The 25136-nt window shown below is 40.1% G+C and overlaps 2 protein-coding genes across 10 annotated transcripts in view; one reads left to right on the top strand and one right to left on the bottom strand.

Moving 5' to 3' along the window:
• The window catches only part of amot (angiomotin), a 32788-nt gene extending 19337 nt beyond the window's left edge, over positions 1 to 13451 (top strand). For all 6 annotated transcript variants that reach the window (XM_079585371.1, XM_079585374.1, XM_079585370.1 and 3 more), the window contains 10 exons: positions 183 to 1185; positions 1790 to 2312; positions 2978 to 3122; positions 4866 to 4958; positions 5128 to 5273; positions 6634 to 6783; positions 9454 to 9644; positions 9904 to 10283; positions 11385 to 11636; positions 12545 to 13451. In XM_079585371.1, the coding sequence (XP_079441497.1) occupies positions 183 to 1185; positions 1790 to 2312; positions 2978 to 3122; positions 4866 to 4958; positions 5128 to 5273; positions 6634 to 6783; positions 9454 to 9644; positions 9904 to 10283; positions 11385 to 11636; positions 12545 to 12645 (2984 nt within the window). In that variant the 3' untranslated portion in view covers positions 12646 to 13451. The remainder of the gene's footprint in view (positions 1 to 182; positions 1186 to 1789; positions 2313 to 2977; positions 3123 to 4865; positions 4959 to 5127; positions 5274 to 6633; positions 6784 to 9453; positions 9645 to 9903; positions 10284 to 11384; positions 11637 to 12544) is intronic.
• A 2268-nt stretch (positions 13452 to 15719) lies between these two features.
• On the bottom strand, positions 15720 to 24647 carry LOC306984219 (mitochondrial fission factor homolog B-like). 4 transcript variants are annotated; one of them, XM_079585377.1, is made up of 8 exons: positions 24438 to 24647; positions 23720 to 23916; positions 21042 to 21151; positions 20683 to 20777; positions 19522 to 19674; positions 19140 to 19205; positions 18874 to 18949; positions 15720 to 16346 (listed from the first exon to the last, which is right to left on the bottom strand). In XM_079585377.1, exons 2-8 carry the CDS (start codon positions 23901 to 23903, stop codon positions 16215 to 16217), a joined length of 816 nt encoding a protein of 271 aa, XP_079441503.1. In that variant the 5' UTR covers positions 23904 to 23916; positions 24438 to 24647; the 3' UTR covers positions 15720 to 16214. The 4 variants fall into 4 exon arrangements, with proteins under 4 accessions (XP_079441503.1, XP_079441502.1, XP_079441505.1 ...); XM_079585376.1 differs by having other exon boundaries at positions 24237 to 24445; XM_079585379.1 differs by lacking the exons at positions 19140 to 19205; positions 19522 to 19674 and having other exon boundaries at positions 24438 to 24592.
• Between the last annotated feature and the right edge of the window lie 489 nt (positions 24648 to 25136).

Genomic DNA, 25136 nt, shown 5'->3' with positions numbered 1-25136 from the left:
GGGGTCTGAGATTTCAGGCAGTTTTCTTAGAACATGCAGAAGATTTGTAAATCTCCTTCAGTCTGTTTACTTTCATTTCAGCTTCTTAAACTGACTTATTTGTTACTTCTTCATTATGGTATAGCTTGTGATAAAAGGTAGTGGCTGTGTTTATTCATCATACATTGATGTTTTTTACACAGGGAGTGTGGACCGTGCCCGAAGCTCCTCCTTCCATGAGGTGGGTAGGTCACGGGAGCTGGAAATGAGGGCGGCAGCCTCAGTTTCCGAGGACACATCAGGCAGCGGCGGTAGTGGCCATACAGTTCTGCAGCGGCTTTTGCAGGAGCAAATGCGCTATGGCGATGGCCGAAATTACCTTGCCCTGCAACAACAACAGCAGCAGCAGCAAGGTCCAGTGAGTGGATACCTGGGCCCTGGCAGCCCAGGGGACGAGCTCTCGATGGTCCCTCACATTGCGAGGCAGGAGCCTCAGGGCCAGGAGCTGCAGACAGACAGTGGCATGGAGAAGCTCAGCACACGCACTGCGGGTGGAGGAGGTGGCAGTGGAGGCAGTGGAAGCTGCTTGAGCGGACAAGGGCAGAATCCCGAAGACCTACCCACCTATGACCAAGCCAAGGTGCAGTCACAGTACTTCCGTGGTCATCAGCCCCAGCAGCCTCAACCACAGATACCCCCGTCAGTAGGTGCAGCATTTTATGTGACTGGCCTCAGCAACCCTAAAGTGCGACCACCAGAGGGCAGGCCCACGGTACAGAGGGTGAATGGAAGCAAAGTTCACCAAGACGACGGGCTTAAGGATCTAAAGCAAGGCCATGTACGTTCACTCAGTGAAAGACTAATGCAGCTCTCTTTGGCCACCAGCGGGGTCAAGGCCCATGCGCCTGTTACCAGTTCACCACTTTCCCCCCAGTTGCCTCCACCTGGACTTCCAGGAGACTATTATAAACCCTCTGGGCCCCAACATAGGGGTCCACCACCAGACTATCCATTTAAGGCAATGCCCTCTCCACCCAAACAGCAGCAGCACCAGCACCAACAGCAGCACCAGCAGCAGCACCAGCAGCACCATCAGCACCAGGAACCTGGACACTTCTACCCAGACCACCGTGGCACAAGCCAGCCAGCCAGAGCTGACATTCCTCACGTCCGGTACCAGCCACCACCAGAGTATGGCTCTTTCCGGTGAGCTAAAAGAGTGCTTACAAAAGCTAAAGCTATAGAGTTCAAAGCTAAATTGTGGGCTGAATTATAGGACATTTGTGGGAACTAGAGCAATACACCTCAAAACACAAATTCCCTCACATTCCCTGACTGATCAGTTGTTGAAAAATTCCAAATGATGATTCTTAAAACAGCCCTTCCCTTCGATGCTGGGACATGTTGTCAGGAAACCAGTTATGGGAAAAGCCAGTTTTGCCTGTTTCCCTGAATTCATTTACCTCAGAGCCAGTGTGTAACATATAGCAAAAGAATGCATATCTAATTCTAATAATCATCTACATGTCACAACATGACAGTTTCTCTATTATGTTGCAGAGAACCAGGAATGTTGACCTGTGAAAAATATTTTTATGATCGGTTGGAATGCATTACATAGTTTTTACTTTGGACAAGTCATTGTTTTCCAACGGTGATTTAATCTGTTAAAAGAAGCCGTTGGTTATGCATGTTTATATTCAGCCTAAAGTATTTGTAGGTCATTGAAAGTTCTCCATCATTTTTATAATGTTTGCACTTTTGTAATCAGTCAAAATATGAATATAATTTATTTATCTGCCCTTATTAGGTCAAGTAAGGAGAGTTCAAGTCACTCTCAAAGGTCTGTCCATCACCATAGCCCTTCATCTTCTGTTACGTCAGGGGGCTCTCTCTCCCGTGCTCAGTCTTCCACTCTCAGCAGCATCTTGGCTTCTTCCCACCATCCTCCACATATGGGTCACCAGGGAGAGCCCTTCCCCATGTGTGCTCGTAGCCCACAGGGGCCCGGTTCCCACCAAGGTGATCCATACGGCCCAGGTCCAGGTCACCCTCCCCATCAACGCAGCCATGTGTTCCCACATGATCCTTACGGGTCAGCTCCCAGGGGCCTCCATATGCACCAGCACCAGTATCACCAGCAGGGCTCCCAGCAGCAGCAACAACAGCAACAGAATCCAGGACAACACTACTCGCATCCACACTCCATACAGGGGGACCCTTATGCCATGCTGGCCCGTGCCCAGCAGATGGTGGATATGCTGTCCGAAGAGAACCGCTTGCTTAAGCAAGAGCTGGAAGTGTGTGGGGAAAAGGTGTCCAAACTACAAAAGGTTAGAACGTCTTTTAAGTTTCACATTATATTATGATTATGTCAGGAGGCAGGAAAACGTCACCAAGTAAAGTTTTCAGAACAACAACAGTTTGGCTAGCTAGCTACTGAGTTAACAAAAGCATTCAGCAGTGATCTGTTTACAATTTGGTCTTCTGTGGAGATTCTTGAGGAGATATGGGAAAAAATGCTGAATGCTGGTTTCATTCAGGTCGTAACAGGTACCACAGACATGAAACCCATATTGTAACAGTTTTCAAGTCTGTGGAAATGTGGGCCAATTCAAGATAGGCCAGTGTTTCCCAGTCTTGTTCCTGGAGCCAAACCAACCAACAGTACACATTTTGGATGTCTCTCTTATCCTTCTATCTATTTCTGGTCTTTTAGTCTCTACTTACAAGCTAATGAGTTGAATCAGGAAGAGTGCAAAAGTGTGTAATGTTGGTGTGCCTCCAGGAACAGGGTTGGGAAACCCTGTAATAGGCTCACAGATCGCCAAGTATCAGCTCTGTGAGCTACACATTTTGGCACAGGAGGGGTAGAAGTGTTCTTTGGAAAGGACAATAGGTTTTATTTCATGCAAAAAAACGAAGGCTACTTTCAATACTGTATCCTTTAGAATTTCAAATATCCATACTTTCTATAATAGGTCTTTTTACTTTGCAGCTGGAGACTGAGATCCAAATGGTGTCTGAAGCCTATGAAAACCTGGCCAAATCATCCACAAAGAGGGAAGCTCTTGAGAAGACCATGAGAAATAAGCTTGAGATGGAGGTGCGCAGGGTACACGACTTCAACAGGGACCTAAGAGGTGAGAACAAAGTGGGATAATTGAATGGAAAAGCAGAGTATTTTGAGAATATTATGAAAGGGGTATCCATGAATTGCAACTTGCGACTATATCACATCTTCTGAATAAGCAGCGACTCCAAAGCATATTTGTGTAAAATGTTTTGCACTAAAGTTTTAGTTTGTGGTGATATGCATGAAAATCAGGAAGAGTAGATCAGCTTATGGTTGACATGGATGAAATTAATTACTGGATCACAGTAAGATTATAACAGGTTGCAGTAGAGCAGAGTAAAGCTTCCAAATTTTGTTAACATTATGTGTATGAACATCAGATGGAGAAACACTACAGGGTCAGTAAATGAGAACGTTGCGGTGGTCCCACCTGGCTCCAACATTCTGTCCTTCCCATTCACAGAGGCTTCTTATTCTTCTCCAAGTTCAAAGCATTTGAAGTTTCATTCAGTTTGCTTTCTTTTGTGCCATATCTTGTGGCTCTGTGTAGTTTCTATTGGAGTCCAAAGCAATAGTCTCTCGCTCTCGTTTTTCTGCTGCTGTCAGCAGGCCCGCTCTGCCAGAGTGTGGCCACCTCTACGATCATGCCTCACTGTGTTCTTTAGTCCAGCAGAGAACAGAGAACCCCTGATTTATGGCAGTATGCCCAGACTTTGTCCACAGGGAGCTCCAAGAGTTTTACAGCAGTTTTTTCTTCTCTCTCTTTTGCCGTTCTTTCTTTCACCCTGTGATTCTCATATTTTCTGTAGCCTGATATACTACCACAGATATTGTTCAAGCATAGATTTGACTAAAGTAGATTTCTTGCAATCGATAATTATTGTTGTTTGCAAAGGGTTTTCAACAATTTCAACAAATCCCCAATCACAACTATTAAACTTCGGTGCACATTGTCCAAATATGTTTGTGCTACGGACACAAATGAGGGTCAGTAATACTTTTTTGGCAACTTCTTGGCAACCACTCATTTTCTTCTAAAATTGTTATACTGCAACTAGTGTTCTTCTCATCTATATTTTAAATCTAGATAAGAATCTTAATTTTATTGAGAGGCACTGAGGCACAGTGGGGGAAAGGCATTTGATTCTGGAATGCTCATCTCACAGTCTGGTTGACTTAACACGGGGGAAATATTGTTTTAACGTTTGGCCTGCTTCCTTGATGAATGGTTTGCCATTTCAAAAAAACAGCAACCCCTTCTATATAATGGCCCTTTTATCTGGGCCAGTTTTTGACTTAACAGCACAGTGTGAATTATGGCAAGACCGCTCTTTAGGAATTGAAAGAAAAAATGTCAATATAAAATGTTTGTTCGATTGTTTTGTTTACCAATTTGCTGAGCAACCAGTCCCAGTGGTACATAAGAGTCGTGGAATATGAGCTACATATTCTAGAGTGTTTTTGGTAGGATGGAGAATAGCGCACTAAGCATCTGTTGAAATAATCACAGCAGTTTGCTGCTTTTATTGAGTGTATGAATTAAAGATAAATTTTTTGTTTTGGTGTTAGTATTTTGGAAAGGCTTGATTGTGCTTTTCTCTACAAAGAAATAATAACCACATTTGTTAATGAGATGCCATATAAACTTTCACATGGATACATTTGATCTGTTTGACACTATGGTCTGGTTTTGGTATCCTATTTTCTAACACTGATTTAATCTCTCACACAAACTTTATGAAGCATTGTCATATTTTTTAACTATAAAATCGGGGGAAAGTATGATGGTATTATCTCTTTCTTTCAATAGAGCGAATGGAAACAGCCAACAAGCAGCTTGCAGCAAAAGACTGTGAGGGCACCGAGGACAATCGCAAAACCATCTCGCAGCTTCTGACTCAGAGTGAGTGGACCTCTACATCTAGTAGAAATTTAGTACTTTCTTGTAGCCAATGTGATGGGCTTGTATTAATCATGGGTTTTGTTTTGAAATACCATTTATTTGTAAGCAAATGTCAGGTGGAATATTTTGGGAAAGAAAGTGCAGAATATCCATTTTACTCGTTTCTCAGATAAAGAGAGTCAGAGAGAGAAGGAGAAGCTGGATATCGAGTTGAATTCGCTTCGCTCCACCAACGAGGACCAGCGCAGGCACATTGAAATTCGTGACCAGGCCTTAAACAATGCCCAAGCCAAAGTGGTCAAGCTGGAGGAGGAGGTAAAGCTCGCTGATAATCAAGGGTACCCGTGTACCTCTTTAGGGATTAGTTTTACATGCGTTGACTCACTCGAAAGCTGTGTTTTACCAATTTACGACGTATTCATACTTTTTAATAGTCTTTTTTTTTTTTTTTTACATTTTATGAATTTTAAATTGGGACACCACCACAGCAAAGCAGACATTTAGGTTCCCAACTTCCCATGGTCATATTCTCACCTACATGTTAACAAAATTCATTTACATTTTCTACAATTTCTTTGACCATATTTTTGCGTTTGTGTATACATGTGCCCCCTTGTGGTCCAATTGTACATCACTCTCTCAACTGAGATCAAATATGTGTTCTGTTTTCATTTATTTATCTATTTATTTTGGACGGGTAATTGCTGAATCATGCTGCCATCCAAAAGAAGGGCTGAGGTAGTTTGCCTGTTTGGCACATCTTCAAGAGGGCTTGATATATTCCAGATACTACACAGTTTGCTTAAAAATTAACTGACCATTGAACAATACAGCAGAGCAGATTGCATTTTGGGAAATAAACTAACATCTGTCAATATTTTCTGCTTATGAGTGTCTGTTGTTAGTAAACAGTGGGTGAACTTTATCGAAACCAGCATTAAATGGACATTTCATTGAGTCAAAACCCACTTACCCCCCCAAACACATCCCTGTGGTACTCCGCCACAATGTTTAAGCTCAACCTTCTCAAGTTCTTTGAAGTCCTTCCCGTCAACTTCTCATCTCTGCAGTTAAGATCTTCAAGCTTGAGTGAACCGTTGGCTTCAACTTTCTTTGAAACCACACAACATGTACTGAGGCCAAAAAAAGCTTCAAGAAAAAAAGCTTCAAGCCGAAGTAGCGTTGATGGTTCTGAACTCCGCTCATGAGTGTTTGTAACAGTTGGAGTCTGTGGTTGAGCTCTTCTGGCGTGCTCCCAGATGGCCTTTTGGCCATCGTTGAACGGGGTGCGCACCCTTGCGTCCCAAAATGCACCAGGCCGTTACACTTTTGTTCTACCCGGTCACAAACGCCCGCTTGTTCCCCGAACAAAGCCTCTTGAGTTGTCTGGCATGAAAGGACTTGAAGATGGCTGAATTCTTGCCCTCTCCACCCACCCCTTCCAAACGGGAGCCAAATACTTTAACACTCGCTCTCTCACTCTTCTGTGTTATGATGTCCCCCCCGAGCTAAATTGGGGCATTCATTTTGGCTGCAATTATGGCCACTGGTGGATTTGAGAGATGTAGAGGAGAGAGAGGTTGAAGGATACAAGGAGGCATTGTAAGGTGGATGGGGGACTTCTGTGCGCGGCGCGAGCAGCAGCGTCTGACCTGCATTCTCTGTGTTTGTATAGCTGAAGAAAAAGCAGGTATATGTGGAGAAGGTGGAGCGGATGCAGCAGGCTTTAGCACAGCTTCAGGCCGCGTGCGAGAAGCGAGAACAGCTGGAGCATCGGCTACGCACTCGACTGGAGAGGGAGCTGGAATCACTGCGAATGCAACAGGTAAGTGATGCACAAGCTTACCTCAAATTGGCCACATTCTGGAACAAAACTGTTTGTTATTATATCTTATTTCCTGCAGAAGAAAACAATATTCAGATATATATATTTGTGTATATATTTGAACCTTTCCCCAGACACCAGTTGGAAAACCCTTGTATTAAACTGCTCAATGCAACCAATTCCTCTTTTCACACAAACATCCATACATGGATGGGTCTCAGTTGTACGCAGCAAGAGCTCACGCTGTCCCTGCAGAGTTGAACTGTTTACCTCTTTCTGTGTGTCAAATTTTTACTGACCCCTAATCTGGAGGAAAGGTTGCAACTCAGCCTCCTTTGTGAATGTGTGTTTGTGTTGAGAGAAGAGGATGAGGAGTAGTAGTAGTAGACAGCTGTATTCTTTATTAGGGGCCCAGAAACTGGACATCCTTCCTCTGTGCTGTTCATTCAACCTGGACACCAGAAACTAGGGATGGCCCGATACCACTTTTTCCAGGCCGAGTCCGATACCGATACTTTCATTTTTGGTACTCGCCGATACCGATACGGTAACCGATACCTGTATTTTTATTTTCAATTAATTTAATTCATGCATTTGTCATTTTTAAATGTATTGGTAGAGAAACCAAAAGAATGTCAAATCATATTTGTTTAAATGTAAACTTAATTTGTTCATCAAATATATTTAATGCACTGCATATTCATTACTGTATAAATTAAATATAGATGGATCTTTTTGTGAAGTTACAAAAAAAGGTAGCCTATTTAGTCAAGAGTTAATCCTTTGTCTGGTTAACATTAAAACACAGCAGCAGATTAATTCAACTGCTGCCCCTTTAAGACCGAACGCACGGACCCCATTTGAATTATACTGTCTACGTTCACTTGACATATAATATACTTTGTTTACTAGGATACTCGCCAAGAGGGGCGTTTTTACATAGTTTTGTGTGAATTCATCCGTACAAGCGCAATAGTGAAATAATTCCACTCAGTGTTCGCGCGCTGTCTGAGGCGATGGTTTTCGGGGCGCGCGCTTTGGATGTTTGAAGTTCATGTAACTTGACCTGCAAATGTCCTGTAATAATGTCGTTAAACATAAATAAGGTAACAGTTCATGTTTTACTTACATATACGATTTAGTTTTAATCCAAATATACGTGCCGAGTGAACGATCAGCAATCCAGAGCATTCAACAGAAGTGCGCTCTCTCTCTCTCTCTCTCTCTCTCTCTCTCTCTGGTCAGTTAATGTTAATAATAAGATACATGCCTCGTTTTACTTTCTTTGCCATTGATATCCGACTGAACTACAAACTTTCCACTGACGTCTGATGCGCTCGACCAGCTCGCGCTTCGGTGCCGCGGCGCGCTCAATCCACTGCGCGTTTTTCTCTTGTCAGCTCGCGCACCACAGCTATATAGGCGTCACTATATTTTGTTTAATATTTCACTAATATGATACATTTTCTTCATAGACAGCCTTCTTTTTTATCCCCATTATACTTTCTGTTGTCAGTGCTTCTTTGTCTGGACACAAACACTGTACACACGCTGCCTGGTATCGGTTGTTGGTATCGGGGCGTTTTTACGAGTACGAGTACGAGTACATGAGCTCAGTATCGGGCCGATACCCGATACTGGTATCGGTATCGGGCCATCCCTACCAGAAACAAACTTTAGATGAGATCAGAATACTTTAGATCAGCGGTACTCGAATGTTAAGGTGTGGTCACATTAGCGAAATTTCACAGACAAAAAAAAGCCCATTGTCAATAGTGACCAGCATGAACCTGATGTGATATCAGTGTGGGGAAATCTTTTGCCTTTACGCAAAATCCCTGAAAACATGGATTCATATTTAAATAACTGGATTTTGCACGTGTAAATTTGCCGAACAAAGGTAAATGTGACCGCACCTTTAGGCCGTGTGACCACCAAAGCGTTTTTTTCCGAGGCTAGCATGTTTTTCCAATTGTTTTCAATGGGAGCGGCGCTTTTTTTAAACGCCAGCCGCATGGCGAGGTGCTGAGCGTCTATTTCACACTGAGCTCTAAGCAATCTGCGTTTTTTTTCTTCTGGTCGCCGAGAGTTAAATAGTGTTCAACTTTGGGTAAAACGCAGCGCTCATCACTGTCACTGCCGTTTACACGACACCATTTTCAACTAAAACGTTAAAAAAAAAATGCGTTTTGACTGTTCATTTACATGACAACGACTGTTTCGGGACCTGAAAACGCAAACTTTTGAAACTGTTATTGTCTGTCATGTAAACTACAAAAACGCGACATTTGTGAAAACGGTGATGTCATGCGTATTACGTGTTCAGTCTATAGGCGCATAGTGTTTCTTTACAAAGTGACATCGCCAACTACTGGCCTGACAGCAGAATGCAGCATTTTTAGTCGTTTTCCTGGATCCGTGTAAACAAGGATAATTTTGACGTTGTTTAAAAAAAAAACTTTTTTAGTACATCATTGTCGTGTAAAGGTACCCTTAGGAAGCATAAAATATACAGCACAGGCAATCAATCAGTTTAGCATTGATGGCAACTCTTGATATTGTCTTGTTTAGCTAACTTAAATTGGAAAAATAGCTATTTTTAGCTACATATTTTAAGTCAGAATTGAAGATTTCTTATTGGTTCTTACTCACTCACTCTCACTCTCTCAGAGGCATGGTGGTTCTCAGAACACAGTTGGTCCTGAGTTCAGCACAGCGGCTCTGATGGAACACCTGAGAGAAAAAGAGGAGAGGATTTTGGCCCTGGAGGCCGACATGACCAAATGGGAACAGAAATACCTGGAGGAGAGCGTCATGAGACAGTTTGCGCTGGACGCCGCTGCTTCTGTGGCCACACAAAGGTACGCAAGTTCACTGCTATACACTAAGCCAACACTGTAGGAATACATAGTAAGTTATTCAAGATTTCTCAAACGTATCGTGCTGAAAACTAACACTATATTTTTAACTAAAATCGACATAAAATTGTGATTCAGAGTGATCTATGCATGATTAAATATAAATGAAACTAAACTGAAATTTAAAAATAACTCCAAAACAACTAAAGCTGAAAATCTATAATTTCTCATTGTTTTGTGTGTTAACTTCCAACCTATCCAGAGACACGTCCTCTGTCATCATCAGCCACTCCCCCAGCAGCAGCTACGACACTTCGGTGGAGGCACGCATCCAGAAAGAAGAAGAGGAGATCCTCATGGCCAACCGCCGCTGCCTGGACATGGAGAGCAGGATCAAGAACCTGCACGCTCAGATCATAGAGAAGGACGCCATGATAAAGGTTCTGCATCAGCGCTCGCGCAAAGATCCGGCCAGCAAATTAGACGCCCCGGCCATGAGGCCCTCCAAGTCCCTCATGTCCATCGCTATGGGCACGGGCAGCTCCAGCGGCTCCGGGCTGCTGTCACACTCTCTGGGCCTCAGCGGGAGCAGCCCCATCACGGAGGAACGCAGGGAAGACCGCAGCTGGAAGGGCAGTCTGGGTACGTGAGTCCAGTGTGAAGGGGGAAATCAGAGAAGCCCCCAGTAGCAAAAAAGTAATACAATACATATTTTTACTAATATTGTGACACTGAAGATTGGAGTTAATGGCTGCTGAAAATTCAGCTTTAACATCACAGGAGCAAATGTCATTTTAAAATATGTTCAAATAGGATCCAGACATTTTAAATTGTAATTATATTAATAACATTACAAAAAAAAAAACTTTTGGTCGGTAGTATATTTACCATTTTAATCTCCCAACATGCCAAAAGCACACATGAATCTCAAAACATGAATTTGTATACTGGCAAAAATATTGCAGTGTTTTATTATTTAGGTCTATATGTAAGGGATAATTCATGGCTGTCTTAATGCACAACATGGAGGCAAAGAACCACTCGACGCATTCAAATCGTTTAATGCACATCTAGCCGTGGATTATATACCATTGTCATTTGCCAGTATTAACAACTTAAAGCTTTTATTGATGTTTGCAGCGCAATATTTAACCGGAAGAGTAAAAATGACTTTTAAATAAAAATTATTTTCATCAGTTACATTCTGCTTGCTTTGAAACGGACATAGAGATAAAGTAGTAAAATGACATTTTATTTTAATCATTGAATTAATAGCATTTATTGCAAGAAAGAGATGTGTGCGCGAATAACCTGCATCTGTTTGGCGTCTCTCAATATACAATAAAGCTGTGAGTTTAATAACTTTACCCCCCTCGTTGCTGATAAATCTAATGTAGCGATTCAGTTGCGAAGCTATTTTATCAGTAAAAGTCGTGGGGCAGCATTGAGAAGTTTCTGTGTATTCTGTGTTTCTGTTTGAGCAGTGCTATCTCTTAGTGACGTATGTGTGTGCACACTTCATTAAAAACAGCGCATTAATATAGAACAGTGATTAAACTGACTGGAACTACCCGTGCATTAAACGGTTTTATTGCACACCTTCCAGCAAATCAGATTCATAAAAGTACAGCTCGGAAATTGTCATTTCCCAATAATATTAAGCATTTTAATTTGCAATTTAATCTATAATTGTATCCTGTCTATTTGTTCACTAAGTCTGAATTGTTCCTCTACATGTTCCAGGTGTTCTGCTGGGCCCAGAGTTCAGAGGTGACTCTTTGAGGACAGGGTCCATCTCCTCCTCTCCATCTCCAGTCCTGCCCTCCACCCCGATGCCGGCTGCCACACACTCCAAGACTGGCAGCAGAGACAGCTGCACCCAGACGGAGAAGGGTCAGGAGGCCAGCAAGCCGAGCACACCTGCCCTGCAGAGCGTTCCCGGACCCAGCCGGATCAGCAGCCCGAGCCCCGTCTACATACCTGACCGCATCGCCGGTACAGCGCACACACACACACACACTCATGTTAAAGTGTGTAAACCTGTACGTTTCTTCTTTGTTTTGGATTTCTGATTTGCGATGGGAAACCAACCCAACAACCATTAATGACTGGTTGAACGGCATTGAGCTAAATGTTTGTCTTTCCATGCAACTGGTGAGCCGTGGAAAGTAAAACACAAAGGACAAATGGATAAAATGATCAATTAAATTACTTGAAATAAAAAAAATCGAGGTTATATCAATTATGCAGCAACACATTGAACATGCAATTCATGTATACAGTAACTTTAATATACTTCTGTGATGAGCTTGTTTTTAATTTCTAAACTAAAATTAATTTTGATATTTTTTTTAGGGGTCCATAAAGTGAGAAATGTCAGGGTGATGCAACTGTCCTGATGTAGTTACGAAGAAAAAAAGCCTCTTTAAAAGAATTCAATTCTTAGTTTGGTACAACTTATTTTTACTTCTTAGATAAATGCACTGAAGTAGTTTTAAAATATTATTATACATATTTAAATTATTTACAGCATGTGGTGCTGCAAATGTGCATGCAGAGGAAAAGAAAATCTCTTAAAATCTCAGGTTGTAAAATGTCATGTGGTGCGACTCAAAAACGTAATAATGTCTTATAAAAAATATATATAAAACATTTTTGAAAATAATACTTAAGATGTGAACACTCGGATGTATTCAAGGTGTAAGGAGAATGTTTTTACTTTTACTTGGTCGCACCACATTACTTAAAACCCTATTAAACCAACATGAACACATGAGTACAATTGAAAGAATGTGGCACAAAACTAGCTTTTTTTAAAAAAAAGATTTTCTTTTCTCTACCTTGGAAACTCTTATTCACCAGCATTGACCCATTAACATCTGTATGCGTCTTTGTCTCTACAGATGTGCCAGTGTTTCACACCAATACATTAGAGAGGAGAGCGCCAGTGCAGTCGCTCCCGCCGCAGGACGTGGACAGCGAGATGGTGGAAATACTCATCTGATCACACACATATTGATAAAAAAACAAAGCAGGTGAAGGAATCCTTCCCTCCGTTACATTTTCAGATCAAGATGTCGGGACAGATGTTTAGAAACAAACTCTTTACACAAATCGGCGAACAACAGTATACAACAACATTCACGATCAACACTTTTTTTGTACAGTATTGTCTGGTGGAATTTCCCCCCTCCAGACCCTCCGACCAAATGTGCTGCCATAATCTTTTACATTTATTGCACTACTTTGTTTGTTTTTACTTATTTTTTTGTTTTTGGGTATGCAATCGTTTTGTTGTGTATATGTACTAATAATACAAATGTGGCACTTGAGTATCTAGCAAAATGGTGAGTTGCCGGACAGTTGTTATGTGTAAATACTGCATTGGAATACTGTAAATCTGAATGTCGTAGGGCCTTTTTTATCCTAGGACGCAATGTCTGTACGGCACGTTCTGTACGGTTCACAGCGCACTGTTTAAGAGCAATGGACCGACAAGCATTCACCTGTGTGTCCAGAAGCTCAGAAGTATGTGAAAGTATGAGTGACCCAACTGGTTTTGGGTTTGTCTGTGTGAGAGTCTGTAGTTTTTCCAATCATAACTAAGGTCTATCATTCCAGTAGAGCTCCAGCAGCCACACACGTGCCTTGGTTGAGAGGTACCACACACACACACACACACACACTGGACTTCCAGGTCTGTCCTTTCACAGTTTGGAAATCCTCTGATAGCCTTTTTTCCCCGGTCTTGTGGTTGCAAGACATTTAACTCTTGACCAAAGGAATCTGTAAAGATGACGCAAATGTTTTCCAAGCAATGATCCTCAGGTTATTAAGAGGGTCTAAACCAGGGGTGTCCAATCCTGCTCCTGCAGAGTTTAGCTCCAACCCCAATTAAACACACCTCAAACTTGCAGGCAGGCGTGTTAGACAAGTTGGAGCTAAACTCTGCAGGACAGTTGCCCTTCAGGACCGAGTTTGGATGGTGAATGAGATTTTACCAAGTACATCATGTTCCTGGTTCACCATCTTTGTTGATCCTGGAACGACATTCATAATCAACCAATCAGATTTGAGGGACAAGTTTACAGTTTGTCAAGTTTAGGCTTGCTACCAGTCAGGTGCTTCTACATCAGTGTTATTCACCTATCATTTCCCTCTGATTAGGGTTATGGTTAGGACTAAATTTACGAACGGGAATGTTGTTCCAGGATCAACATATGTGTATTCAGGAACATGAATTTCTTGGAGTTTGGACACCCTTGATCTAGCCCAACTCAAGATTACACGGATGTGTAAATGAGATTCTTCCGTGAAATCAGGAAATATCTGTAAAACCATCTGATTTGACTGCTTTCATTGTTTTCTCATGTGCTTCGTAGTGTGTGGAATTTCCTCCGAGTGACCTCTGGATCTAAATTTGCGAGAGATTTTCTTTTGCTCGACACTCAGTCCCTGACGTCAATGTGACGTCTGTTTGAAATGTCCGTTTTCATCTGGAACATGTCACATTCAGTGTCTGCACTTCTCAAGCACATTTCTAAAACGTTCCCTGGCAGACGTTACAACAACATTCAGCTGATTTATTTGTGAATTCACTCGTGTTTCTCAGGTGCTTATACACAAATATGACCGTTAGTACACAATGCTGTCCAGATGATGCGTGCGTTCACTGGGGTTATTTGGCGATTTGTCATTTACGCATAAATGAACGAGCAAGTTTACGTTTCTAAAGCAGGTCATCATTTCAAAGAGCTCAAAAGCTGACCCAAAACTTTTGAGCAGTTCAAACTTGGCACTAAGCATATTCTGCCAAATCATGAGGTATATAATGCCACCTTGAGAAAGAGATCCGTTAGCATTCCATTTCCTCTCAAAGGTCCAGGCAGTGTAGTTTTGAGCCAATCACCTGAGCCCTAACGGTCATGTGACTAATGTGGAGCCATTACATGATGATTTCAAAGACACAAGGCTAAAGAAATGAGATCCTACATAGCAGTTTCATATTTACAGTTCAGTGTTTGGTTAAACAACCATATATATTTCCCTGAAAATTAGATTCCATACCATTTGATGTCATGGAAGGAATTAGTTTTGAATCATGGACCAAATCAAATTTATTTACAAGTATTAAGTATTTGAGCACAGTCAGTCGCAGTTCAGCACACTGTGTGCCTCGGTACTTGACATTTTGTACACAATCAATCTTTTATCTCATTTGCTTGAGATGGAAACTAGTTCCTTCCTGTCTTTCTGTTTTAAATAAAATCTGAAAACATTTCCGGTATTGTTAGATGACCCATTGTCAAAACACTCAACGGCTGGGTATTTAAGACCGTTTCAGCAAGTTTGAAGAGCACTCATCTAATTTGGGCACAAACTAAGACAATGGACCTAAGAGTGGACTGAGACAAAGGTGGGACAAAATGCTGATAAACCCACATTACATTTAAAAGTTCATGAATGCAAACGGATACGGTCCACAACAGAATGCTTTAAAAGTGTCTACACACAGACAAAAAGCTCAACTAAACCGAGTTAAAGTCTGGATTTCATTCCCACATTTATCAGTTTTGTTCCACCTCGAGCCTCAGCGTAGTCATCTAAACCTATCTTGATGGTCTTGCTACATTTGATACTTGGAGAAGGAGAATGTGTCGTAGTCCATCTCAGGACGAATTACGAGAATGTGTTTATGTATTATTGTTTTGTATAGCATCTACCCTTTTGTCCCGTCAATGGGCATTTTACGTATTCTTTTTCCTCACGAGGACTGTTTTCATTCATTCCACTAGTATTTGATTCATTACAATATGTCACTAGTTGCTGCTTGACAATTAATTTGAATGAAATGGTATTCCTGTTTATCATTTTCCATCTTATCTCATGCAGATGTTGTATAAGGCTTTACATATTTCAGTTGGTTTATAGTCTAAAGCGTTTCAGTACCTTTTTTTTTTTCCCTTGGTTAATTTAATTTTTTAATAAACTGATCCAATTGCATCATTTAGTAGTTGTTGTTTTTTGTCAGGCATCAATGCAATTCACTGCACGTTAACATTTAGAGAATGAGCCATCTGAGAATAAGTCATTTTTATTATTTTAAATATACATTCATCAGGCTAGGCAAATGTGTTAAAATGGATGAAGGCTATTCAAGTGCCTAATTGGAAGAAAAAGAAAACTAAATATAAACCCTCATATTTAGACTTTCATAACCTGCAAGGCTTGTAAAGCATGCAGAATCTCATTTACATAGTTTGCAGAATAAATCAAACACGAAACAAACTAGCTCCTACTAGTCTGATCAGAGAGCCAAAGAGAGATAGCATTACTGAATGACATAATCTGTGAGAAAAACATGCTCGAGTTCCCTCAAACCACTTGTAGACCAAAGTGACCCATGTCACTAGCATGATCTCACAACGCACATAATGATGGTGCAAACATTTATGCCTCATAACAGTAGATACAGTCCTCTATAGGAGCAGTTTACCATAATTGGGATGGAACGAATGCATCCATGTAAATCACTGGAACACAAATATGTGCACAGTTGTAGTTGGCGGGCCGTCATCTGCGCATCCACAGCCAGCCGTTGATCAGACAGGCAGACAGTAAGAGAGAGAAGAGCACCAGCTCTGTCTGTCTGCGCTCTGTGTTCTGTCTCTCCAGACCTGCTACCCTCCTGCTCATCTTCACCACCTGAACCAATCAAAGCCAAGGAACACAATCAATGGGATGCACAATAATATACATCATACAGGGCCCTATGATTTACGTGATGCGGAAAACGCGGACGAAATCCAATCATAAAAAAGGAATTTACTGTATAACATGGAAATTAAATCACGATATAAAGTCTAGTGTCTGTGAATATTAAACTGCAAAAGACTACTTAAATATGAATCTGACATGTTCTGTGTGAATTAATGTTTCATTTCCCACACACACACTGAAGCACGCGTGACGCTCACAGAGTTTTCAGTCTCTGCTACATTATATGAGGACATGAATGCATGAACTTCATCTCCAGAGCCACTCTGAGAGGCACTTCATGAGCATTTTACCGTTTCACTTAAAGGATTAGTTCACTTTAAAATGAAAATTTTGTCATCATATACTCACCCTCATGTTGTTTCAAACCTGTATGCATTTCTTTCCTCTGCTGAACACAATGGAAGATATTTAGAAGAATGTCAGTAACCAGACAGTTTCTGGGTCCCATTGACTTCCATAGTAGGAAAAAATATATACTATAGAAGTCAATGGGACCCAGAAACTGTCTGGTTACTGACATTCTTCTAAATATCTTCCTTTGTGTTCAGGAAAGAAATTCATACAGGTTTGAAACAACATGAGGGGGAGTATATGATGACAGAATTTTCATTTTAAAGTGAACTAATCCTTTAAGAAAAACTATCGTCATATCATAAACACAGTAGAGAGTCTATTCGATGTGCGTGTTTACATCTGGAAGAGGTATTTTTTCAGAGTGTTTGCTCATCTGCAATACATCTAGGATGTTTCCTGTCAGATGTCAAATAGACGTTTAGAAAATGTCTTTAAGATGTTTATGATTTAGAATGTATGTAAAACTGACATCTTCAAGACGTCTATCAGATGTAAACAGCAGATGCTTTCCAGATGAAGTGATCTTTAACAGACATCTTGCAGGCGTACGTGTGCTATCTGGGAAAGGTCTTCACGGCAGCCCGTCAAAGAGTTGTGACAGAAATATATTACTGTTGTACAGTAGAATTTAGCTACGCATGCTTTTTGATTTTATCAAACCATTCAAATGTAATCCAGAAGACTTGAAATAGAAAAAACAGAATTTGGTAAAAAATAAAATGGAATTTGAGAAAGAAAGGAAACGCATTTCATAGGGCCATAAACATGTCATTTTTGTTGACTTAAATTGTATGTTTCATTATTTTTAAATTAATTAGACATGCTTCTTGATTACTAAAATTTAGAGAAATTGAGTCCAATAAAATAAAAATGGGGGGAAAAAACGGAATCTAGAAAAATGAAACCGGAATTTGGAAAATCATTAAAAGGGATTTCATAGGGTATAAACTACAGTTCAGAAAATATGTTTTTGAGAGAAGTCTCTTTAGCGCACTAAGGCTGCATTTATTTGATCAAAATACAGTAAAAACATATTACATAATACATTTAAAATGAAATTTCAGTGATTGTAAAGCTGAATTTTCAGCATCATTACTCCAGTCTTCAGTGTCACATGATAAATGTTGAACACAGTTGTGCTGCTTAATCTTTCTTTGGAAACCGGGACAATTTTTTTTTTTCAGGATTCTTTGTTTTTTTACAGAAGAGAACAGCATTTATTTGAAGGAATCTTTTTTTTTTACACTATAAATGTTTTTACTGTCGCTTTTGATTAATTTAATGCATCCCTACTGTATAAAAGTATTCATTTCTTAAAAAAAAAAAAAAAAAAAGTTACTAATAATTAACTAAAAAATCCAAACCAATATTTTATGGGGGAAAAGAACCAGCTCATAGAGTTATTTGCTTGTGAAGTAGACTAAATTCCTCATGCTGTACGTTTGTTTTTCTCAAAAACATAATAATACATAAAAAAATAAAATAAAAAAAATCAGTTTCTCTAGTGACCAAATTCTAAATGACTAGTGAAGTGACCGACCAAAATATCACAAGGTCAATTAATATGGGTCCAAATAACCTATCAAAATTAGTAAGTAAAAATGTAACATCATGTGTCAACAACATATTTGCATATTATTGTATTATGTACACTATTCATATAATACAAAATATTTCATATTGAAAAACTGGTAACACTCTACTATAAGGTTTCATTTGTTGACATTAGTTAATGTATTACCTAACATTAACTAACCATGAGTAATACATTTGTTGCTGTTGAAATTAACATGAATAAAAGATTAACACATGCTGTAGAAGTGCAGTTCAATGGTTCATGTTAACTAATGAAAACTTATTGTAAAGTGTCACTGAAAAAATTCATTGTGCAAAATCATCTCTACCTCATTTTCATATTTTACACATTTCTATTTTTGTGTAGGTGAATTTTGTATGTCAGGCATTTTTATATACACGTTACACAATATATGAATGTATGTGTAACGTAAAATGATGTATGCTTGTCATAGAAAATGAACCTACCCAGTGGAATAATAAAAAGTGAAATCTGAGGTCGGTGTGAAGCGCCAGCACTGACCTGTCTGCGGAGCACCATCAACTCGACAGCAGTGCCAGTGTCCTCTTCAGGACTGAGCCAGAACTCCTGCGAGGCACTGTGGGACGGGACGTGGCGTTAACAAAGACACTCTGACATCGTTCAACCCAAACATACCGAATGCCCTCCCTTTCCATCACTGCTTTAACTAATCCAACGTGCTTCCTCAACACTATCCGACTCTCCATTAACAACATACAGCAGCGTCCCACTATTGAATGCATGGAGACTGCATGAGCCACTGTCACCTTGTCCTGCTCTGATCAGGTTGAACCTCCACAGCCTGAGCGGGATGGTTTTCCGGGTAACCAAACCTTAAAACACAAGAGAGACACCAGGAACCACAGCAGTCCACATTGAACATGATTTTTGTGAACAACTCCATTTTAAAATGAGTAGAAAGGCGGAACTAAAAGCTCAGAGCTGGTTAGTTGCTCAGGTAAAGCAATAGAAGTGAATCCAATCAAAGCCTAAAGCTCTGATGTGACTCTGAAAGCCAGGCAGGAAACCGAATTGATGCAGTTCAATCAGAAACAACTAAACAGCATGGGTTCAAAGGTCAAAGCTGAATATGCCAGGTTAGCGGGAAGGGGGAAAGCGTGGCGTGCAGGATGAGGATCCGTGTGTCACCTGGAGGAGTACTTCTGCAGGAGTTTCTGGGACGCCTGCTGGCCCAGCTCCCTGGCGGCCTGTAGCATGCTCTGTGGGGACAGCAGGTTGGGCGGGATAGAGGGATGCCCCGTGGGCTTTGGCGGGGACGGGTCTGTATGTCCAACACCGCGGCTATTGCGGACAGGGGTACGGACATAAAGGGGCACCGCTGTTATTTAAAGACTGATACTAGGACAGCTGTAATACACAAACCTGACAGTCTTTATGTGAACGAGTCTCATCGGGTAAATACGCATCTCCTTTAGAGCAGAAGATGATGTGAACTGACCAAATGTAACGTCTCCTGCCCTCTAGTGGATGTTTAGTGGTAGTGAGGCATGTATATAAAGGCTATGAAATTCTCTGAAAATGCTGTATTAGGGTCGCAACAATGAAATACTTTTAGGCCTGGTTTCACAGACAGGGCTTAGAGTAAGCCAGGATTAGGGATTAGTTCAATTAGGACATATAGCTTTTATAAATGTGCCTTAGAAAAAAAATATTACTGGTGTGCAACTTGAGACAAAACAATGGCACTAAAATATTTTCAGTTAAAACAGCGCATGCATTTTAGTCTGGAACTAGATTAAGCCTTGTCTTTGAAACCAGGAGCTAAAAAAAAAACTGCATTTAAAACGGCATTTGCTATTTCTTTTATAATTACGTTTACTGCTTTTATGAGCTCATGTTAATTGAGAGACTACATGGAATGAAAAATGAATCTGTCACACTGTAGGACCGTTTAAAATGAACTAGCAAAGGCGAAAGTGGGGAATAAAACAGTGTACCTACACTTCACTTAAAATCCTGATATTGACAATAAAAATCCATGTAACAATATGTCAACTACCAATATGTACATCACTGTATTGGTTTCCATATAAACATTGAAACAAATTGTGCAAAATCATTTTACATTGTATATTGTGTATTATGTATATAAATATGTATATTTACAGAGATTTGTATTAAAACATCTATTGTGCAAAACCCTATATACAGTATATATATATATACACATACACACCAGTGTACATTGATTGTGGTCAATCATATTTGTCAGCTTCTTTGTATATGACAGATCACTATAACTATAATGATTGATTCCCACTAAGTGCTTAAAGAATGAGCTGGACTTACGGAGACTGGGAGCGCAGTGTTTGTCTGGAGTGTGTGGGGGTTCCCGGCGGGGTTCGACCGAAGGCCTGGTCACTGTAAGACCTTCGCAGTGGACTCTGCGTGACATTACAAGAAATATCATTAAATGGTCCTCATTGACATTTATATATACATTTTTAAATGGCTCAAAACTGATCCTAGAACCATTTTACACCATTGTGTTATTATTGATATAATATAAACACATAAAAAAAACCTGATTGGGTCACTTGTGTATGTCAAGCTAATCTGAGTGAGAAGGTCTAGGCCAGAATAAACTGCCATTTATGGACCTTTTTGCCGTGTAGTCAAGGTCTGGCTGTGAGGTTAAGTGAGACTACCTGGACAGGCTCTCTCACGAACGCCTCCCTCTCCCAGGACGCGTGCTGCAGGTCCCACATTGATGACGTGTGTTTGGAGAAAAGAGGTCGTGGACTCATATCAGGAGCATCTGTTTAAAAAAAAGTCAAAGACATATTTTGGAAAGGTTTGGAATAATTAAGAAGATATGTTTCTGAAAGAAGTCTCTTATGCTCACCATTTATAATTAAAAATACAGTAATATTGTGAAATATTACAATTTAACTGTTTGCTATTTTAATAAATCAAATTTGCTTTGATCTTTTGAGATATAAGAGGTCCTTTTACTATAAAACATCCTTTTTCACTGTATTAAATAGAATGAACTGAGTTCCTATAAGAATGACAAACAACAAACGATGGTAAATTCATATAAATCTGCTTAAAACTATTTCTGCTAAAAAAATTTTAAGCAAGACTTGAATTCAAAGCAAGTAATCCTTTGTCAATTATAAATGTTATAACTCAAGTACTTATGCTTTTATATATCTTGGTTGTGGCAAATAGTTTATGTAATACGCATAAATGTTTCAACTACTACTATGTAACGAGATTTATTTCAACATCGGAAGTTTAAAAACTATTCCACACGTGTAATGCAGGGACGTTGAAAAATATTTTAGTATACAAAACTGTTACCTAATCATAGAAAAGGGTGTTTACTTCCAAGTCTTGAATGCGGGACGCCCATCAAAATTAAGTGTTCCAAATAGAGAGACTCGCCGGTACCCGACGGGCCGGGCCGGGTTCGGAGAGATATTTAGAAATGATGTTCGGGTTCGGGTCGGGCTCGGTCACATCAGCGCGATAAGGCACTGAACATTTAAAATTTAAAACGGCTTATTATGTAGGTAGCCAATGTGCCTGATGCTTTCACTTGATGCAAACGTTAGTTTTTGTGATTAAAGGTGCTGTGTGGAGTTTTTCTACTAAAATGAATCCATTTTTTATTCCCTGTGTGTGAAGGGGTTGTAATCTCACAATAAAATGAACCACTTGGCGGGTTTTGCTATTACCTCTGAATTAAGCAAGTATTCCTATTTCTATGTGAAGTCTCCGGGTCGGATTTGCCGCAAAATCCAGTGACGTGACTGAGACCTGCATGCACGCTCCCGAGCCTCTCGCCTCGTCCACTGACTTTGCACTCAACAGCGACGACACTCCAAATTTATGACATGGAGTCTGCTAATACTATATCGACCAGCACAACACAGACTCCAACACAAACTCCACATAATAATAATAAATGAAAAAAAGCACTCGCTTGAAAACGTATTGGTTGCAATCTGAAACATCTAGATGCCGCTGAAAACTCCACATAGCCCCTTTAAAATACATGTCAAATATTACCATAACATCTGTCTTCCTGTGTGCGGAAATTTGTTTATGTAGCCGTGACAACGAAACACGTGCATGCGCGCCTGTGTTAAGTGCGCTGGTTGCTCCGTGCGCACTGATGCGTTCATCCCGTTGACATTTCCGAATGCCTTCCTACAGTTGCTTAATAAAAGCGGGCTTTCCACACAAACAAACGTACATGTGTCATTAGTATGAGAGAGAAAAAAATGGGATTTTAACTGTCGGGCTCGGACATAAATATCTTTATGCCTGTCATCGGGTTACTGCTCTGTCAGACAAGGGCCGGGCAGCTGCGATTACCTCACGCAGACACACTAAAATGACAGAAACTGTTGTGCCTTTAATGTTAATATGGAGTCAGACAAAGATGGAGAGACTCAAGAAGAAGTGACAACATGTAGAAGCAACAGGACGTCTCTGAATGGTTAGTTGATGAATTTATGTTGCTGATGTGGAGTTAACTATCTTCAATTAGGATATTCTGTCATGGTAATATATAAATCGTTGTTGTGAGATGCACACAGAGTGACTTTCTATTGCATGTGAAAAGATGGATGCTAAAGTTTGAGCTGACTCACAAATGTACTCTTATACAATAACTCTCCCTCTTCTCAACATGGACTGCGTGTTCCCGGGGGCGGGGCTTATGTACATTTTAAGCTTGCTGATGTCACTAACCCCGGAGGAATGTCGTGTAGTCCCTACCAGCCGTTTGCTGTAGTCCTTTTCTTTAAAAGCAAATACCTTCCTTTGCTTTGAACTTTGAGCGTTGTAACTTTGCAGATGTTGTTTATGCTCAAACAGCAACATTTCACACTAACTAAAGTTAGAAAAGTGAAATCATACTCAACCACCCCTTTAATTAAAAATCTTGCTAACATTATAAAAATAAAATAAAAGTCTAACAAATACCCCTTTAAAATGCAAATTATTCCTGTGATGGAAAAGCTGAATTTTCAGCATCATTACTCCAGTCTTCTTTATTCTGAAATTAGGCTATGCAAATTTGGTACTCAATTGTTACTATTCTTGGTGCTCAATTATTAATAATGTTTCATATTATTATTAATGTTGACCTTTTTTTTGTGCTTAATTTTTTCGAGTGGAAACCAACCATACAATTTTTAATACCCCTAACCCCAAACTTTTGAAAAAGTTGGCAAATCACAGCTCCATAAATAGAAAAAAATGTTTTATTGCATGCTCTATATTGCTTAAGAACATGCAATTGATCATGTTTGTGTTTATGGAGTTGTGGTGTGATTTTTTTGTGATTTATATTTGAACAATATGAAAATACCTGTTAAAGCCAGTCTGTCTGGTATGTGCATGCTGTAGGCAGCAGACAGATCTTCCGGTTCGTGCGCGTGACGCCCTGGACCGACCCTCAGCCGCTCGGGCACGCGCATCCTCTGGCTGATGGCCTCAGTGAAGTCGCGCTCACGCATCGGCGGACCGTCACCAAAATATCCCTGTGATGCCATGGCTAACGTTGCCCTAATGCCAGTAAAGAGAATTAGACCAACCGCATGGCTCCACATCAAAAGCTAAGCTGCGTTACGTGAGCAAAACAAGCACACGGACTAAAATAGATTACAATATAAATTCGTGGTAAGTAGCAAATATTCAAGATAGAGGCAACTTTCTGGTTGTTATATATCATGAGCGGTCTGTGACCGATACAGGTCAGCCATCAAGATACTCATCATGACCTACACAGTCTCATAGATAGACGTCGATATTGGCTAAGCAGTTTAGATATACAGTTCACATGTTCTACCAAAACACCGGTCCGAAATCCGAATATAAACAGACACCTGTTGATCACAGCTCGTGGGGCTAAATTGTTCAACTCGTACATGGTAATGTGTCAACGACTCGGTCTAAACGGTTTGGTTTCAGTTTTCCTGCCAGATTTTTGAACATGTACTAGCGACAAATTACAGGCAGATCATTTAAGTGTCTTTTTGGCTTAATATAAACATTTCTTTAAACTTTAAACAAGCTGTTTAACCAACCTTCATGCAGTTCACGACGACTGACGTATGTGACGTCGTGTTACTGCGTGCAAAAGTGGGCGGTGCATACCTCAGCGTTAGCCAATCAGAAAACTCTTATGTGTTTGGAGGCGGGACTACGGCTTATCCAGCTCTGGTTCAAACAAACCTGTTAGGAAACAAATCGCTGACATCTGCTCTAAATTACAGTGAATTAGCACATTAATCTTCTTAATTAAATAACAAACAGACAAATATATACAGCGTTTTGGTTCTTTAATAGACTATTCTCCAAAAACATCAGTGCTTGCTTACACAAAAAGGAAATTGCCACTTGACTTGGTTCTCAGAAGTAACATACATGTAAAATTTAGTTTTATCTATTTTATTTAACAATTAGAGAGGATTTGGCCATAAATCCATAGTTCTGAGCAAAATGTAAACATGTAGTGTTTCTCTGACAGTTAGCCTGTTATAGTGAAATAAAATTAAATCACATAAAATAAAATAGGCCTAAATGTAAAATTAAAACACTTAAAATAAAATAAACATTACTTGAAATAAATTTATATATATATATAATTCAAAAATTATGTAAAAATAAAACTAATTTAAATATGAATACAAACTTTAATAGTACCTCAATGATACTAAAATGAAAAAAAAAATTCAAATCACTTCTGTTTGATTAAGCAGATACATTTACTGTGCATTTAAACT

Source organism: Phoxinus phoxinus, assembly GCF_949152265.1.
Source record: "Phoxinus phoxinus genome assembly, chromosome: 17".
Taxonomy (NCBI): Eukaryota; Metazoa; Chordata; class Actinopteri; order Cypriniformes; family Leuciscidae; genus Phoxinus; species Phoxinus phoxinus.
The sequence above is the reverse complement of the archived record's forward strand: the minus strand, read 5'-3'. Positions and strand labels throughout refer to the sequence as shown.

Bases quoted from the DNA above. Each gene is read 5' to 3' on its own strand.
- LOC306984219 (XM_079585376.1), bottom strand. From the start codon at position 24,280: ATGTACGAGTTGAACAATTTAGCCCCACGAGCTGTGATCAACAG. The intron at 21,152-23,719 runs GTATTTTCATAT...TTTTTTAAACAG, and splicing joins AGACAGACTGGCTTTAACAG to ATGCTCCTGATATGAGTCCA. The intron at 18,950-19,139 runs GTGACAGTGGCT...CCCGTCCCACAG, and splicing joins CCTGATCAGAGCAGGACAAG to TGCCTCGCAGGAGTTCTGGC.